General features: G+C 44.6%; 2 protein-coding genes across 8 annotated transcripts in view; one reads left to right on the top strand and one right to left on the bottom strand.

The window, feature by feature from the left end:
* PLBD1 (phospholipase B domain containing 1) overlaps positions 1 to 9,631 on the top strand; it is a 38,839-nt gene extending 29,208 nt beyond the window's left edge. For both annotated transcript variants that reach the window (XM_082280210.1, XM_082280211.1), the window contains exons 7-11: positions 1,546 to 1,746; positions 1,857 to 1,997; positions 5,892 to 6,077; positions 7,759 to 7,865; positions 9,382 to 9,631. In XM_082280210.1, coding sequence (XP_082136336.1) covers positions 1,546 to 1,746; positions 1,857 to 1,997; positions 5,892 to 6,077; positions 7,759 to 7,865; positions 9,382 to 9,549 — 803 coding nt within the window. In that variant the 3' untranslated portion in view covers positions 9,550 to 9,631. The remainder of the gene's footprint in view (positions 1 to 1,545; positions 1,747 to 1,856; positions 1,998 to 5,891; positions 6,078 to 7,758; positions 7,866 to 9,381) is intronic.
* A 110-nt stretch (positions 9,632 to 9,741) lies between these two features.
* ATF7IP (activating transcription factor 7 interacting protein) overlaps positions 9,742 to 19,444 on the bottom strand; it is a 92,130-nt gene continuing 82,427 nt past the window's right edge. For all 6 annotated transcript variants that reach the window (XM_082280205.1, XM_082280207.1, XM_082280208.1 and 3 more), the window contains one exon: positions 9,742 to 18,744. In XM_082280205.1, the coding sequence (XP_082136331.1) occupies positions 18,328 to 18,744 (417 nt within the window). In that variant the 3' untranslated portion in view covers positions 9,742 to 18,327. The remainder of the gene's footprint in view (positions 18,745 to 19,444) is intronic.

Raw genomic sequence — 19,444 nt, forward strand, 5'->3', positions numbered from 1 at the left:
AGTTTTAACAATTTCAATTATTGTCTCTGTTTGGGCAAGCACCACTTGACTTGTTATGCAGCGGATTATTGCTAGAGTATCCCATGTCTTTGTATAAAATAGATTGTCAGAGCCAAGTTTAGGATGTTTCTCTTGTATTTACTTACTTGAGAGAGATCTCTGCTGATAATGTACATAATGTATTGACTCTCTTCCAATGAGTAAAATACCAGCTGCCAGGGTGCTCAGTCTATTTTATACTGATATTTTTTTAGAGAACAGGTGACCACACAGTGTATTTTCCTGGATCTGTTCTAATTTGAGAACTTGCTACTTGAAAGAAATTTTGCTGAAATAGAGCCCTTAAACATTACTTTTGCTTGAAGGTGGTCTGCCTTTTGATAAAAGCCCAGGAATAGGAGGCAGAGCTGGGTTGTCTTTCTTGCTTTCATAGGTTGGTGACCTTTGTTTGCAGATTGCATTAATAAAGCTTGCTGTGGGAGATTTCATAGAGGAACTCGGCTATTATGGTGTTGCACAGCATTTTAGCATTTTGTACTCTTTGAAGACTGATACGATTAAAAACTTCCTAACAAGAGTTTAGGTTCTGTATGACTTCCCCACCAGGAGCTCCGTTAACAACCGTTCTTCCCTAACCTGGCAGCCACGTATCTGCTGAGTAATCTAAAAGCCAGGTTATTTCTGCTGTACAAGTAGTCCCCACACTACCCAAGGCACAGCTGACCTTTGCAGCTCTGTATGCCACCTCCTGGCGAAGGATTTGCAACTGGACTTAGTACTTCTGTTGGCATGTAACCTGGAAGGGAATCCTGCCCACAGATCCATCGCTGTATTCACTTCGCAGAGCTGGCAGGCATAAAAAAACCCAGTGACAATATGTCAGAAGGAGGAATAGGTAGAGCTTCTCCTCATATACAGGATGTGGTTTATGATTTAAGAGAGACCCATTTCTTGGAGATGCTTTTAAGAATACTTAGATGGGAAAAGATTAAACTAGAAGAAAGGTTTTTTGGCTTGATTTAATACAGAAGGGGTTAATTAAGGGGATTAATTCAAATTAATTAAATTAATTTCTGTTGTCTTTACAGAGTAAAAATCTAAAACTGAAACTGGTTAATGAAAACGTCTTTGTGGAGTTTGTACTTTGCTTTGGTTTTCATTGTTGAATTTTTATGGACTTTTTAGTTCATTTCTTTGTTAGAAACACTCGATAGGCATTTAGTGTCTGTAATCCTCAGCATAAGAATAAGACATAGGTTGGCTTATGGAGCAGCTTCTAAGCTTGGCATACAAATACAAAGCAAATGCTTTAGACAAAGAATTAGGTGTCTTGAAAGTGTGACAGTTTCTCATTTCAAACTCTGTTGACAGGTGGGACTAAAGCCCTTGCAGAAGTTACTACCTCATCTTTAATCTTTGTACAGTTTGATTTCACACACACATGCATTGACTCATCCATATCCTCATGGCTTGTCTCTCTGTTTTGTTCTATGAGTATATCAAAGCTTCACAAAGATAACAAGTTTTGTGTTATTCCTGTTTAAGGCTTTTTGGTGTCCCTGGATGACTTTTACATACTAGGCAGCGGCTTGGTAATGTTGCAGACTACCAACAGTGTTTTCAACCAAACCCTCATTAAGCAAGTGGTGCCTGAATCCTTGTTAGCTTGGCAGAGGGTCCGCATTGCCAACATGATGGCAAAGGATGGCAAAACTTGGGCAGAGACCTTCTCGAAGTGCAACTCTGGTAAGTACGCCTTCATATGCATCTTAGGAAAAGAGATGTGTTCCCTCTACCTCTTGTACTCGTTTGCTTCCCTTGGCAGGACATGTAACTCTCTCTGCTCTCATACCTAGGAACCTACAACAATCAGTACATGGTTCTAGACCTGAAGAAGGTCAAGCTGCAGAGGAGCCTTGATGATGGTGCACTGTACATTGTTGAGCAGATCCCAACCCTTGTGGAATATTCTGATCAAACAAATGTTCTCCGGAAAGGTAATAGCTCCTACAGTAGTTACTGGCTTAGGAAAACCATCTCTTGATGCCAGCTAAGAATTGTGTTTTGTACCAGGGAAGGGTTTGTTGAACACTAGTCCTGAGTTTAAGGAAGCTTTGTGTGAGCAGCCCTCTATAGCTGGGTCAATTGCAATGTATTCATTTATCTGGTACGCTCTGGCAGCAATGCAGTGAGCATCTGTGTCTCCTAGAAGCAGAGGAGGGAAAAATAGACTTTGTCTCCTTGCTTGCTTGCCTCCTTGCCTTTTTTCTGGTAATATTTTGCCCTGTTGTAGAGACTGATGAGGGAAAATGTGAGATCTGTTTGGAGCAGTACTAAATAACTGTAATGCTAGTTGAAATGGTTGTTGAATGGGTCACCCTGCAAGAAGATGAACTTTTGAATACCGAAGAAGTTCTACGTTAAATTCATCTCCTGAACTTTTCTGGATCTTTGTTTTCTGATAAATATTTGCTCTTTAAAAGGTTCTTTAATTCCCTAGCAAGACTAGCAGTAACTTGATGGAAAACAAACAAAAATCTTGGTGAAGCAAAACACTCACTGTCAGGTTTAATTCACAAGTGTTTACTAGACACTTATGTCAGCAACAAAAAGCCTGAGCCTTAAGTGTGTCTGGTGCTTTGTGCTCCTTCCTTTAATCACATGCTGAGGGGATAAATTGATGAATTGCTCATCATCAAAACGATGGGAAATTTGTCTATATTAGCAGCTGGGGTTGTTTCTCTTTGAAATTTTTGCTTGTGTCTAGCTTCTTGGAAAGTTCTGGCTTATTCCAGGCACTGCCACATTGTCAGTATGGTTTTATAAGATACTGATAATTTGGAAAAGTCCCATGTCTCTCCCTTACGCATATCTGGCTCTTTTGGCTTCCTTTGCCTTGGGCTTCTCACAGCTGTGTTGTGTGTGGGGTGCAGATAAAGAAGTTGATGGAGACCCTCTAGCTCTGGCACTGGAAATATTGCAACCCTGTCATGGCAGTGCTATACTGTGCAGAGAGGCCGGGCTTGGCAGGTACCCCGAGTTCCTTTTCAGCAATGATTTTGGAGCAGCTGTGTGGCATTCCCTGTAGGACTGAGCACACCTCCTGGGCTTGGGCACACCGTGACCACTTCTTCCCTCTGAGATGTTGTAGCTACTCTGTTCTTAAAGGTGGTAGCACATATTAGAGGTTACACGTTACTTCACACCCACAGTGTGTCTTTTTCCAGATATCTAAAGGTACCTTGTGTGTGTTGGATAACAGAGAAGTCAGTCTCTGGGAGCTTAAACAATAGAACAGCCCTCAGCCCACAAGGTGGGCTAAGCACTGCCGAAGTGCAGCATTGGAGACCTCAGCTGCTGTAAGACGACACTGCTCCTGTAAGCAGCAGATCTGTCCTCCATGCCATGCAGGACACCAGACAAGTCCCATCAAGGCCCCTGCCCTGTTCCCAGATGCTTGGAGCAGCTCAAGTGAAGGAGGTTTACCTTTCTCAAGATCAGTGCTGGCTTAGTGTTTGTAGAATAGCTGACCCTGGCACACTCCATCATTGCCATGTTGCTGGTGTCCAAAGATAATGCAATTTGGGCACTCTGGTTTGGTCAGAGTGAGTTTGCCACCAGCACTGGCTTTTTAAATCTCTTTGAAACATAAACCTAGAAACAACAGAGAATGAGAATTGAAATCTCAGGTGAACAAAGGCAGGTATTGCTGTAGTAAGCCTTGTACTGAGGAAAAAGGAAGCATTTCCTTATACAGGTTTGAAAATCGAAAGTCTTTTTCTTTATGGCTTCTGTCATCTTGTTTTGTAGGCCACTGCAGGTGAGTTCTCAAAACCAGGCACCTCTTATACTGTCCTTTCCAGGCAAAGATGTCCAGGTGCTTTCTGTATATTGACAACAAAAATGCAGGAATCCTTTAGAGGAGGTGAAGGAGGACAACACTGTCTTTGGTGAAAGAATAGGTCACAGGAGCAGGCTGCAGTTCATGTTTCTTGATGATGAATGAGTAATGCATCAAAAGCAACACATCAGAGCAAAACCTGGGATCTGAGCGTCTTCTACCATATGTGCAATATTGTCATTGCTCTCTCTCTCAATATTACTGATACCTTTTGCTCTGAATGGGCAGAGGAGGAAAACATTTTGATTCAGGGAATTTTTGCTGCCTTCATGTCATCCCCCTTCCCCCACTTTCAACCTTACAGTCTCTCTTGACTTGTTTTTTTGTTGCTGTGCACCCTACCAGGTTTCACTGCTTACATCAGCCCTTGCATAAAGCCTGGCTTAGGTTGACTGCTGCACTCTCTGCATGGGATTTGCAGTCTTGCAGAGCCTGAGACACAGAAGAGCTCTTGCTGGAGGAGAAGTTCAATAGCTTCCTCTGTTTTAGCAATTTTAACAAAAAGTTTTTCCAGGTGGGAGAAGGAGGTCATCTGTATGCACTGCATTCATGTGAGACAATAGCACCTTTTTGAATCACAACTAAACGGAAGCTGATGTATCTGTATCCTCTGGCCTGCATCATTAGAGGCTGGAAAGTTGCTAATTTCTGAAGGACGCCTGTATTACAACATAGCCTGTACACAACCTATTTCCTTCAGGTAGGCTCCTAGGTCACGTAAGCAAATGCCAGCAGACAGGGTGTTCCTGTCTTCCCTATCCTAGGCAGGACCCAAGCTGGTGAGGCCTCCACTCCGGCAGTGTTCTATAGCTTATGCTGTCTGCGTATCTGTCCTTCAGGAAGTCTGGTTTGTATTTGTGTGTATTGCTCCCAGTGACTTCCTTGAGCACCTTACAGCCAGACTTCTCACATTGTGCTGGGCTGATGTTAATATGTGGAGCCCTGCATTTACCAATGCCTAGATAGTAAATCTCTAAACCAGATCCCGATGTGTGAGAATGAACAACAGGGAATGTTAGTGCTTTGGAGACAATTTGAAAGTGTGCTACTCTTGGGCCTAGCTCATGTTATATACTTGCTGCCTAAAAACCAGAAAAAGTTAAATGTTAAGGTATAGGTATCTATTCTTACTTATTCCAGGACTTCCTATACCCAGATTCTGACCTGGAAGGTCTCTGGGCTCTTTACAATAGCTTTCTACAGTGGTCTTGTTTCAGGCAGTTTTATGTCACCTAAAACTCTTCTCTGGAATTCTGCCTGGCATCCTTTGCTCTTCAGAGTTAACAAAACTGCAGGATTGCTTTTGGAGAAGTTAGAGCAGGGCTCTGCTCTGCTGATGAATCACTTAACCTTCAAAGGCAGCTACTGGCAACTGTGCAGCAATCCCCCTTCTTTCTTATCACTCTGTGCAATCCCCACTGCACAAAGCGTGTGTGTGCTGGCATGCCTGCTGTTCACTCCAAGTAGCTCTGTGGTCCGAGTGTGTTTTTGTGTGTCAGTCCATCCCTGACATCTCAGCATGGTGTGTTACTCTGCTTTGGTGAGATGGAAGGGGGCAAAACCAGAGTGAATTCAAACCTCTCAAGGTTTGAATTCAAACCCCTCTGAAGTTTGGTGGAGATAAATGATCTTGTAGTCCTTTGAGATTGAGCAGGGAAACGTCTGCAAGAGGGCTGTGGCCACGCTGCATGTTCACCTCAGGCTCCTGCAAGTCTGATCTCAGCTGTTTTGCAGGATGAGTCCTGAGGGTGGAAGTCTGGGGGCGGGTTGCCTGGGTACACACAGTCTCCAGTGGTGTTGCACTGGGAGTCAACCCTGGTCATGCTGCAAGGGACTGTTGCCTTACTGTGTTCAAACCAGTTTTCTGTGTTGTTCCTCGACATGCTGCTAAAGTAATGCAACATGGAAAATTACTGATTTTCTTTTCTGATACAAGCAAGAGCATCCAGCTTTTCTAAGTGATTAACAGATTGGGGTTTGTCTCTGGCAGGTTACTGGCCTTCGTACAATATCCCTTTCCATGAAAAGATTTACAATCTCAGTGGGTATGCATCATACGTTGTCAAGTATGGCATGGATTTCTCCTACGAGCTTGCTCCAAGAGCAAAAATCTTCCGTCGAGACCAGGGCAAGGTGACCAACTTGGAAAGCATGAAGTACATCATGAGATACAACAGTAAGACACATGCTTGTGTACTGTGGAGCTGATCTTCATGAGCAGTGTTACTTTTATTTCTTGGATTATAGTGGGAAGCTGCAGCCTCTCCTACAGATCAGTTATATTGCCCTAAATGCAGAATACGCACAAAGCAAAAAGGTAACACAAGCTTATTTTCGAGGTAGGAAACTGGGCTAAAATTGCTCTATCAAGAACAGGGCCTCCTTGGGCTTGCCGTTTGACTTTTCCAGAAATCTTCTGACTCCAAGAGAGAGTACTCCAAGAGTCTTTATGGGCTGCTATCACCTAATACATCTACAGCCTGTCAATCTTGAAAGCCTTAAATCCTAAGCAACAGTTAGATGAGATCAGACCAGAGAATTTACTGTAAAACTTAAGGTCTTTTTCCATGGTCAGGCAAATGGTCTTTTGCAGGTGGGACAGAGTTAATTTTCCTAGTGGTTAATACAGTACTGTATTTTGGATTTAGTGTGAGAATAATGTTGATAGTTTAAGCATTATTTAACACACTGATGTTTTAGTTGTTGATAAGTCAAGGACTTTTCAGTTTCCCATGCTCTGCCAGCGAGCAGGTGCACAGGAAGCTGGGAGAGCATGGCCAGGACATCTGACCTGAAGTGGCCAAAGGGGTATTCCATACCATTGTACCTCATGCTTATTGTGCAAACTGGGGAGAATTTGCTGGAAGGGGCTGATTACTGCTCAGGGATGGGCATGGCATTGGTCAGCAAGTGGTGAGCAATTGTATTGTGAATCACTTGTTTCTCTTGAGGTTTATTCCTCCCTCCCTCCCCTTTAAAATTTTTGTTATTAACTTTTATTTCAGTTATTAAAATTGTTGTTATCTCAAGCCCTGGTTTTTACCTTTTTCTGATTCTGCTCCCCATCCCATGAGGGGTGGGGTTTGGAGGGAAGTGGATGAGCAGTGTTCTGTGGTACTTAGTTGCCAGCAGGGGTTTAACCAGGACAGTAGGTAATGCTCTGTAGTTTTTCCCTGATAGGGTTCTTCTTAACTGGATTAAACCCAGCTTAATTAACTTCTGGCTAAACCCATCTCACAGTACTGATAGACTGTATTTTCAGTCCCAATTATAGGGAGCTTGCTGATTACTGGGCTTGAGGTTTGGGAGGCCTCTCCCAGGGTGGGGTATCATTCCTGTCTGGACTGTGAGTAGCAGTGAGCTCGTAGATGCTGAGGCTTGTCCACCTTCCCCTCCTGGCTTGCAGCTACTGCAGTGGGTGTTCGAAGGTTTTGGTCCTTGACACTTATTTTAATCCAGAGCAGGAAAACAAAGGCTCTCATTGCTGCATTTCCCCCTCTCCCCACCCTACCTGCCACTTCCCTTTCTCTTCTGCTTTTCTCTCATGACAAAGTTTCTACAAGCTTTCGTCATGTGGAATTTCATCAGGTGGAATTGCAGATGCTTGTGGTTAGAGGTTGGCAGTGGTGCCCCTGGGATGCAGAAGTAGCTGTATGGTCTTGGATTAGGAGCTTGTCTACTTAATGTCCTGTCTTGAGCACTGACTTGTACCTGTGGAGAAGCACAAGAGCAATGTGACAGAGTGCAATTACCCAACTTTTAGTGGCTCCAGTACTCAGCATCAACTTCTTGTTAGGGGACTAACTTCTTTTGTTTCCTTCCTTCCTTCCTGCCCTTCCCACCACACTTCACCCCAGACTATCAGCGTGATCCTTATGCTGAACACAATCCTTGTAACACCATTTGCTGCCGGGAAGACCTGAATCCTTCTTTACCAGTGCCTGCAGGCTGCTATGACTCCAAGGTAAATTACCTCAATTTCAACATCTGCTGAATGTTTGCTGCAGACTGTTTGAGCTCCTGTCAGACCTGTAGCATGTTTCCCTGCATTAGAGCAAGCATGGCCAGGCATGTCTGTTCCCTCTTTTCATGCTGTCCCAGTGCTTGGGCACATCCTCAGATGGGAATTCTCTGCAGTCTTATTTCCTGTCCCTGACATCAGTCCTGGCACAGTGGCAGAGGATTTGGGGGGGAGGTGTATGAAACAACTACATCCATGGGATCCTGTGGTGTTCAGGGGTTAAACCCTAAAGCCTTACAGCAGGAAATGAGTCTTCAGCTCACTCAGGGAAGGAGACTGTTGTACAGCCTCAGCCTCCTGTTCATGAGGACTGTGTGGGTGCTTCCCAGAGCCCACAGGAATGTGGCTGCAGTCTCAATTTAGCTTTACATTTACAGCAGCCTAGCTCCTCTATTAAGCCACTCTGCTCTGGGGCTCCACCTGTCTGCAAAACTGCTTTCTGAAAAGTTTGGTGAAGTTTTGCATTTTAGGGGGGTGTGGGAAAATCCTTAGACCCCCTGTCCTGGAGAAAGCAGCATTTATTTTAGGCAGGTTATATGGTATTTTCACTGTGAAGAGCAATGCCCAAGTAAGCAACTGTGCAGCCCTGGTGTGCTGAGAAGTTGTACAGTGTTTTCTCTTGTGGGGCCCAGCCTGCTGCATTTCTGGATTACGAGTTTGGTTGCTAGGATGGGCCTGGGGAGGTTATTTTGGTATCTCCATTGCTGTGTCCAGCCAGCTGCCTGTTGCAGTGGACAGTAGTGGGAGGCTCCCAGAGCTAGGTAATATAAGAGGAATGCAGAAAAGGGGTGTGTAGAGGGGTCTGGTAAGTGAGTGATCAGTGCATGCTGTGGTGTCTTAGCCAGATGGTTAGGCAAGGGGAATGGGCTGGGCTGGGGGTGGAACAGGGCGTTGAAAGAAATAACCCAGAGTGGAGGCCAAACCTGTTTTAGCTGTAAACCCTACAGGCAATTTTAGGGTCTTAGTTTGGAAAGGTAGAGCAGGCTGGGAACCTCTTTGGAGACAATGAAGGAACAGGGCAGAGTCTGGGTAGTAATATTAACTCTGTGCTGCCTTTCCCCATTCCTGAATTACCCTGATATGCCCCAGAGGATGGCCCAAGTGCTCAACATGCAGCAGAGTTTAGACCAGACCCCCTCATCTTCCTGCTGTAGCCCCATAAACCCAGGGAGGCTTGCCCTGCGGGCAGATGCACGAACTCGCTCTTTCAGCCTGGCTAGTGCAAGGGCTAGAGGGCAAGTGTGGGCTTGTGCTTTGCTGCTGTCGTTGAGCACTGGCTGCTGCATGGCCAGAGATGCCTCTGCGAAGGGGAGGAATTGCTGCCTGTGCGTGTTTCCCTCTGCTCGCTTCCCTCACCTAACTGTTATCAAATCTCCTGGAGCTGTTCCTGCTGTCTGGGATGGGGACGTGTCAAACCTCACGCTGCCCTTTTGCCCCGGGTTCCTGTCCTTTGTTCCAGGTGTCAGATTTCCGCCTGGCTGCAGCGTTCACAGCCTCTGCCATCAATGGCCCTCCGGTGCAGGGCGGTCTCCCTGTCTTCACCTGGAGACGGTTCAACCGCACACGGCACCAGGGCCTGCCGGAGTCATACAACTTCGATTTTGTCACCATGAGGCCAATCCTGTAAAACCAGCATCAAGAGCCACAAGTGGAGTTTTTATTAATGGAAATTTTATTTCTTGTATGTAATAAATCGACCTGGATGTCCACATCCCTGTGCCTTACCTGCCTTCCCATGTCCTGCCTGCTGGGCACTCTGTACTGATACTGGCTGCCCCACTGCAGCCCAATGCACATTCCTTTCTTCTGAGCTGTTCGGGTGGCCCTTCCTCTGACTAGGATTGATGAGAAGCAAGTGGCACAGCTTTTTGTTGATCTGAGCAATCATCACAGCTGTTCCCAGAGCAGGAGTGAGGAGCAGTGCCACCAGTGAGAGTGATCTGTTTCTAGTAGCAACATGGGACCTGTCTTCAGGGCTGAGCCAAGCCAGGTGGCTGCTTTGGGCCATGATGGCCTTACCTCAGTGCTGGCTTGATGTCTGCCTTTTGTCTCAGTGCTGCAAGTCGCTTCCCATCCAGGAATGTCACTAGCAGAGAAAGTCAAAGGTGTGTTCTCCATGGCAGATCAGTGTGGAGTGTACAGGATGTGACTTTCAGTGGCATTGTCAAGACTTCCTTTGTGTGGCCAAAGCAGCTGGCAATGTCAGGCTGCAAAAGAGGGTGAAGGGAAGCAGCCTGATGCTTTGGAAATGCCCCTGCCCCAGGCTGCAGAGACAGCAGTGTGACGCAGTGGATCTCTTACAAGGGATCTCTCTCTTGGAAGGGATCAGCCCATGCAGTTGCTCGGTAACATCTTTGCTCGTTCCCTCGGCTGGGGCAGGGGAATGTGACAGATGGCTGTAAGCACCAGGGCTGTGCACATGACCCTTAGTTACCTGTGTTTACGCCAAGGAGTCGAGTCACTGGGCTGTTTTGTGCTAGATGCTTTATGTGTAATTAAGTCAAAAAAAATAAACAGCTCTTTCCTCATGTCCTTGATGGTCCAAGCTAAACAGTGCACAGCACTGCCCTGTGTTATGAAGGTGAAGAATGACGAGCAGTGTGAGGTTTTAATGAAGCCTCTAGAGTTTAGCTCCTGTGATGGGGAAGGGAGTGATTTACTGCAATATGGGTGAGGTTCTACCCTAACTATTTGGCTGTGACTGTAGGCTGATTTTTGCGAAGGGAAGAGGGAGACCAGAAGTTACAGCAAAGCTGTTGATGATGAAAAATCCATGAAGGTACTGAAGTAATTTGTTTGCTGAGGTAGAAGGAGGTAGGTGTGAGATGCTGTGTGCAGAGACCTTCTCCATATGGTGGTGGAGCCACTGCCACAGATTGGATTGAATTGACCTGGATCGAACAGGCTGCAACAAGCATTAAGGATAACACATAAGGAATGGAGCTGGGTCACAAAGAGCAGAGCAAGGATCTGAGCTGCCAGCAACAGAGGCCCAAGAATCAGCTGCTTGCTTGAAACTGGAAGCACAGAGGGGCTGGAGGATGGCTTGACTTCACTGTCACTCCTAAGACAATGCAGCAACACTGTGGGATGTATTTACTGCTTTTTCAGACAAGTTTATATACTGTTTAAAAGTTGGTCCCCAGGAACCAGGAAATTGCCAGTGGATTACTGCAGTGAACAGTGTTCTTGACCCAGCTAGATGCTTCCACGTGCAGGGAGAGGAGCTATGTGGTACATGTGAAGTGCCCATGACATGGCAAATATGCCTGGAAATGGCAGCTTTGCCTTCTCTCACCTTGAGCCACCTACCCTGAGGCGTGTCCTGCTTTGTGCTCCAAGCCAGAGTTGTGGGAGAACAGAGCTCTACTTTTGAGAGTCCCTTTCTATAAGTATTTACATCAGTGGGACCTTGTGAGCCTTAGGACTCCAATCGATGTGCCTGTGACTATTTTTTTTTGCCCTTCCTCTTGCTGTGCTGTCCTATGTGCTTCCTTTGTTGGCAGGCCAGCCAGGGTTGATCTGCCAGTCCTGACCACAGCAGCCAGTTCCTCTTCCCTGTACAGCTGCATCAGTGACCAGAAGAGAAGGCTTTGATAGGGCTGCATGGCCCTGTAGGCAGGTGCAAAAGAACTGACAGCTTCAGTCTCAGATGGCTGCGTGAAGTTTAAAGGTCTCTTTGAGTATCTTACTTCCTTCTGCAGATCCCACTTGGGAAAAAAAAAAAAAGGAAGGCATGCTCTAAGCAGAGGATTTGTGGCAGAAGCTGCCCCCTTTTTCATACCCTGCTTCCAGGTTTTTCCAAGTCCTGTGGCTTCTGACTCTTTAACATCAGGTTTCCAGGTTTGGCTGAAGAGGGACTTACTTGGTGCAGAGATGGAGGTGGGAGGTGGTTGGGATAAATCTCTCTTGCGATAATGAAAAATCCTGTTCAGTCAATGCCTAGAGGAAATTACTCCTGTTAGCAGGACCATCAAAATTGTCACATCTAATGCAAACTTTCACATGTTTTACCATCCTCCTTTTCTGAAATCCAGTAGCAAACTCACCCCTCCTGGTTCTACTGGTCATACCCTGCACGGCCTCAGCTCTTACAGGGACCACAGTCTGGCACAGCTCCCCCTGCTCTGTAGCAGGAGACACCTGGGTAAGGTCTTACCAGTGCCTGCCCAGGCCAGACTGCACAGTACTTCCAGGGAGAAACCAACAGCACTCCTTTGGCAGTGTCCTGGTGCTGTGCTGCTGGCTCAGATTTGCTTCTCAGGCAGCTGCTGGGGTATTTTTCAGTTTCCTTAGTAGAGGAATCAGTGGTGTGCAGAAATGGACTTTTCTGTTTGTACATTTTGCTCTGGGGCTGTAGCACTTCTTTGCAGACCTACCATGGAGTGTGTGCCAGAGCCACCGTGCAGCAAACAGCAAGTGTTCTTGCAGGTTCACATTCTCACTTTGCTTTACTTCTGCAGGAACTGCAATTACAGCAGTGCTTGAGCAGAGTAGTTTTGCTGTATTTGATGATAAAACACAGGTTCTATGCTACGTGCAGTACATACACTCAGTCTAAATAGGTAGCTTGAGAAACTCAGGACTTTCAAGTGGGCTTGTGCTGAGGCATCACTTCACAAGAGTCCATCATCTTCTGGTCAGTGACTTGAAGCAAATTTTAGTAAGTGCAAGGAAACTAATTATTACCATCACAAATTAATTATATGCCCTTGAAGTACAGGCTCAGCACTAATTCAGGGTAGGCATGTCAGTAACTCCATGTTCTAAGTACTTTGAGTTCTCTACCATTTGGCAGCAGAGTTGGGTCCAAGAGGCAGATTTTCCCAGACTGCCTTCTAGTCCAGCTGTTTATTGGTCCCAAATGAGTTGCACAACATCTGTCATGGTGCTGTTCCTGGCTTCTGCCCTTGAGAAAGAGCTGGGTGGGGAGAGCCCTTCATGATGCCTGCACTGAAACATGCTTTTATTAATCCCGATTTCATTATCCCCGAGTGATGCACTTAGTGCTGTGCACAGCAGCTGCTCCCTGGCCGGGTGAGTCAGCCCTCATGCTTGAAGGGTGCTCTGAAAAACTCCGGCACTTTGTCCAAAGCCTCTTGCTGAAAGAATGACCATTGTTTCACAAGTCAAACCCGGCCTCCTGGAGGGCAAGGAGAGTAGCACCAGCAAACAGGATTTCCATTCCTGTATCCGTCTGGGGCAACTTTGGGGTGCACGCCACTTGATTCTGTCTGTCCAAGCATTGCAGAAATGCATGGAAGGTGACTTTCCTGAAGTTAGAGCATTGCTTTGGTTTTTTCCTTCTGTGAGGGGAACACCATGCTGTTGGCTTGCTGGGACTGACCAAGAGCCAAACCCTTGCTGCTCAATGTTACTTGAGCAAGGTGGCAACACCTCTGAAGAAAATGGGCTCTTTTTTGAGAGAGTTGCCTCCTGAGGTGACAGAAATTACGCACAGATGACTCAAAATGTTAAAAACCCAGTAGTTTTATTTCAAAGTATAAATTCCAGGCTTGTCAGACAAAACCCCACTACAGTTAACACAGACACACACTAATCTACAGTACATACAAAAATGGGGAAAGCTGGCAACTGCCCAGTTTAAATTGGACATTAAATCAGTCCTACAGTTTTTCTTTTGTATTTACAAGTCCAGCTGCAAAACAAAGCAAGAAATCAGTTTTGGAGTTTCCCAACAAAGGATTTTGCACATTTGACTCCTGATAGCCAATAAATTACTAAAGCTGAACAGGAATGCCTGAACAGCTACTACTCAGCTATCTTATTTACAGCTATACCCTATTTATTTAAGACAGCATTTTAAATATATATATGTGTGTGTATATATATATACATACATATATATATGTGTATATGTGTATAAAAGAGAAGAAAAGAATGCTCAGCCTGCTTAATGACAATGAGAAAGAAAGATGCATTTTTAACTTAAAAGGGATGATAAGGAAAATTAATTGATTTGCTTTCTCCTACCTATCCTTATTTTTTTCCTTCTCTCAGAAGGTGTTTGGAAGGGAACAGATTGTATGGCAGGGCTGGCTTAGTGTCACTTGATCTCTTCTCCCTCTGATGTTTTCATACAATGCCCACCCCTACCCAAATCAACAAATTAAAAAAATATATATTTAATATATCAAGCTTCTATTTAAAATATCTGCATAGATATTTTTGACAAAAGGAGAATACTCAAAGAGTTTATAAGAAGGCAGAATCACAGCTTGATTTTGTACAGTGTATGCAATACTCATCCTGGGGAATGGCTGTTTAGGGAGCAGGAACAGACATGACCCATCCCTACATCTAATACAAATTTTAATTTACTGTACATTTGAGACAAACAGCATCAAGGAAGAGCCGAAGTGACTGTTTGTTACACTACAAAATGATGTTCAGATCCTACTACTGAGCTCAGTCGTGGTCCCGGTGAAGACTCAGGGGTTTTGCCTTTGTTTTCAAAGGAAGCAGGGTAAGACCCCTTAATTTTACAGGGAGAATGTCATGGATGTTTCGTGCTAAAAGCCTTGGGAATGGGTGTCTCAGTGCTTGTGCTCAGTGATCTAACGAGGCCAAGGGCAGCACAAACAATTGCAAGGAGCAAAGTCTGAGACCAACTGCTACTCACAGGGAAGCTGCTGGGAGCATGGAAATAATCACAGGCTGAAAGATCTGCAGCCTTGTGTTTTCTGAAGCTGCCACTGCAGACACAGTACAGATGCTGTAGCTGCAGTCTGTCCCTTCCTAGGATTTATGGTTTTGTATCAAATAAACTTTTTTAGACATAGAGCAATATAAAGGAGGCCAGTGAAACTGTAACTAGGAGAAATGCAGAACAGCATTTTGCCATCAGCACTCCACAGCAGGGCTCCTCTCCCAAGTAGATGAACTAACTCAAATTACTTTCAACCTGGACATCCAGATGCCCTTGTATCACACAGAGAAAACAACCCAAACCTAAAACACACCAGAAAGTAAATGAGGATGGAAAACACAGCTGTAGCCAGTGCTGTGTTTGCTAAAACATGGGCAAGTCAGTCCAAGGTGGTACTGCTGGAATATCATGTACCCGGAGGCAGCAGCAAAACACAGTCAGGAACAACTTTATACCAAGCTATTAAAAGATGGAAAAACTTGCATGAAGTGCAGAGAAGAAACCAAACCCAACACTTCCACTTAAAAGCCATATAGAAATTTTTGGCATATTTAAAAGTGGATTATTGGACGGCTTCAGCAATTGACTCTTTTCATTAATGAAGAGACCAATCTAGAAGCACATTATTAACACACCTGTACTGAATGTTGCCAAATATTTTGGTAGTACTTTCAAATAAAGTTTTCCAAATGAAACAAATTGTTTCTGATTCACTGTTGCTTGCAGAAATTTAGTTTCTCAGTATCTTTATTCTTTCTGGGAGGTAAAGGATAATAAAACCACCAGCCACTCGACTACATGGGGAAAAGTGCCATGAGGTAAGGAATTAAGCACTACTCCTGTTAGCAAACTCACTGCAGAGATCTGCTCCATGGTGACAGTGACTTCACAAAAATGGCATCGTTCTCTCTTTGAGCATCAGTGATTTAGGGACCAGCTCCCTTGAAGGTCTCCACACCAAACTGGGCATCTCAAAGTCAAGCCATGCTTTATCACGTACTTCACCACCAGTACTTGCTCAAGATACTGAAATCAGACCTTTAACAGCCCTGCTGGGATGAAACAACAGGGAAGTGATCTTTCACCCTGGAGCTGCAATGTCTTTGGTCAACAATGGTGCCTTGCAAAATCCTGCCAGAATAACGGAACTGCTGCCACACAGACCAGAAATGGATCTATTAAGACAGAAGCCAGTTTTTACAATCAGTTCAGTGAAGAACTAAATCTTTACTAAATAAATATGAGTTTTCTTTCTCTAATGATGCAGCCCACAAAACTTCCAAATGGAATGACAGACCATCCCTAATAATACCTTCATTGGAGGAAAGAAAACAATTCTAATGCAGGACTTGCACCCCTTGCCTATCCCAAACAAGACAAACCTAAGAATAAGGGAGATCTAAATGCAAACTTAAGCTACAGCAAAGCTCATGTATAGTTTGGACTGGAATCACAACTAAATAAATGGCGTAAGTTCAAGGTTGTATCCTCATGTTTATTTTAACTTTCAAACCATAAAAATTCATAGTACTGATACAGCCAATGGCTCTTTGGTACCACCTCAAAGACACATTAACAAAAAATTGGCAAGGGACTTGATAGCCATTAACTGGAAAGAATTGTTCTAATCTCTACTACAGAACTGTCTTTGTAAGAACCCACATTTAGTCTATTTCCATAGACAGACTAAATACATTATTAAATAATTATTCCTTGAAATAAGCAAACAGAACATTTACTTGAACATAGAAAAATAGAAGGTATTTTTGATTGTTGGCACCAGAAATACTGGGACAACTGCAGATCAAAGGAAAGGTTATGTATTTTTCATACAGTGTGAACCTTCTCTGATGACACTTGGATTTAGCCAGAATTTTTGCTTGCCCAAATGGACAGAACTGTTATACTTTTAAATGCAATTTTCCATACAGAGAATATGCATTACTCACCTGACAGAAGTGACACTCCCAGCTACATGAAGTAGTGCAGTAAACCACACAGAGGTCTACAGTGCCATTTCTATCACTGTAAAATTTCTTAAAAAAGGAACAACTACAGAACCCATAATCTCATAGCATATTTCATGAGCCCTGTTTGGGGATTTAATTTCTCTGACACTTTTCCAATCTTGCTTCACACTTCCAACATGTTGGTTTTGAGAAAGAGAGCATTGAAATGGAAAAATGCAGCTTTGCTATATGATGAAGTGGATTAAAAAAAAAAGAAACTGTCCCCTCTAAACTAAATTGTTTAGTTCTGTTGGGCAGCAGTGCAACTGAAAATTGCCAAAATCAAAACCCTCCATGTACTTTCTTATCCAGGTGTATTACAGTTTTGTTCTGCAAACAGCAAGTTTAACATGTCAGTGATAGTGGGGGAGATGCACCAATTTATTATCTCAGAAGCATCATGAAAGCATCTATTAACATTTGCAGTTGGTCTAAAATAGTTTCTAAACTCCCTTGGCTGTGTTTGCTTTCTGCAGAGGCAGGCAGGTGATGGGAGACAGAAGCAGACTGGGAAGCCAGCTCCTCCTTTTGTACTTAGCATCCACATGAGTGCAAACAGGTAGAAGCTTTCATGGTGCTGTACCACAGGGGTTTCTTCTTTGGCTGAATTGCAGCATACAGCTTTCCCAAAAGAACCAGGAAAGGCTCTGGTGGAAAAGAATGTCTGTATACTCAATATTCTTGACAGGACAAAAACAACTACTCAAGAATTACAGTGAGGAAAGGGTTGAATGACACTGCAGATAAGAACAAATTCACCATCAGCAGATGTTACACTTTGTCTTTACAGAAATAATAACTACTGCAGGCCTGGAAAATGAGAAGCACTGATAAAGACTGGAAAGGTAAAGGGAAAAAGAACTTCAAGCAAATAACACCACAAGGTATCCAGCTACATTTTATTTCTGAAATTATTCTTTAAGGCACAAAATAAATCTAAAAAATAGGGCTGGATGTATGAGGGGAGGGGCAGAGAAGTTGTCTGAACTAGTGAGGTCTGAATGCAGTCTTTCCAATCCAGTTTCAGATCTGATCTGGTAATGCTCCCAGGGCGAGTGCGGGAGGATGGTGAAAACAGAGGAGCATTCTTACTTAGAGAGGTAGGAGGTTGTGGGGTGATTTATTATTTTTTTTCCACCACCTCCAAATTTACACACATACTGGGCCAGACTCAAGTTCCCTTCCCTCCCCTCAGAGAGCTTATTACAGTTTGTAAGGTAAGACCAGACCGCTCGAGCCTCCAGTACAAAAAGTGAGACCTTGAATCACCCATCATGTCACAGCCTGTTCACAGAATGGTGGGGGGCAAGAGGCAGATCGTTCTTGCCCTTGTGTTGGTGTCTCAATAGACATTACAGATGTGTATCTTTTGCTTAAGACAAATTGCAATTTACTATTTTGTTTCCACTCTGAAGCAGAATCCCAGGCATTTGGGATGCCCTTGGATAAAGGATAGTAGGTATCTAGGTAGAACACCTGTCATGGAAGGAAAACCAAAATTTTCAAATGGCCCATGACATGAACTATTCAGAAAAAACAGGCTCTTGCTGCAGGGTAGACTTTATTTATCTTTTGGTTCTGAACTGATGTAGTGTATCACACAACTGTCTAAAATAATCCTGCAGAGTGGATTTAAAGGTGAATTACATGCATGAGATCAACCCCTCCCAAAACTGGGGTAATTCTTGGTAGCAGGACAGGTTTAACGGGTCCAAAGATCTCTAGTTTAACTGCTCTGGGAAGAGATCACATCTGTGGACTGGGGGTCACAGAAGGGTCCAAAGCGTCCATAGACATCCTTAGCCCGGACTGCAAAGTAGTATTTGCTGCCAGACACGAATTGTGTCAGAGTGCACGCCATGGGCAGCGGCAGGGCCTTCACCTCTCCGATCTTCTTCCACTGCGAGGGCATAGTGGCACTGGGGTCCTCGTGGTAGGCGTACAGGTGGTAACTGTCCACAGTGGCACAGCTCCGGTCCACCTCCATCACGCTCCACGACAGCACAATCCCGTTCTGGCTCTGTACCCGGGCCAGCTTCAGCTGTGGCTTTTGAGGCGGAGAAGTGTTGGCAGCTTCGGGGGGCAGACGTGGTGGCTGTGGTGCCTCTGGAAGCGGGGCGGGATGTACGGGGCGTGGTGGCTCCTAAGCAGCATAAGAGCAATAAGGGAAAGGTCAGAGTCTACAGCAATGGAAGGAGGCTTTAATTCAGAATTTCCCAGATAACTGGAAGCAGATGAGCCTGCAATCACCCAGCCATCCCAACTCTCAGTCCTGTGTGCGGAGGCAAGGCAGCAGCAGCAAATGATGAGAAGGGGTGGGACCAAGGATGCCATAAATTCTTAAGTTATTCTCATATAAATCCCTAGTTGTGCAAAGGATCACTGCCACAGTAATTTCCCTATATCCTCTTTGCTTCCCAGCCAGGAGGAGATGGACTGAACGCTGTGCCCTTTACCAGGACTGAGCAGGCAGGTTCACAATGATTTTGAGCCAATCTACATTTGAGCTGCTGTTCCCACATTACCCAACACACCCCAGGCAGGGCATTAAGCTGACAACTCATCATCTTTTCCACAGGTAGGTATTCAGCCACAGAAGGAAGAAAGAATGTGGCACCATTACTCTATCACCTTAAATTGATCACAAAAGCTCAGCCTCACCTTCCAGAAAATTTTGAAATAAGGGCACAAATGTGTTTTTTCAGTGATACTTCTTTTTTATACTGCAAAAACAGTCCTACGTCTCTCATTTATATTAGTTAAGATGAATTCAGGAATGTCGTTACCATGCTTCAAGCCTGGGGTCTTTCAGGTTAGAATCTGGGGTAGTTTTTGGCATCTTA

Source organism: Coloeus monedula (assembly GCF_965178545.1).
Source record: "Coloeus monedula genome assembly, chromosome: 4".
NCBI lineage: Eukaryota > Metazoa > Chordata > Aves > Passeriformes > Corvidae > Coloeus > Coloeus monedula.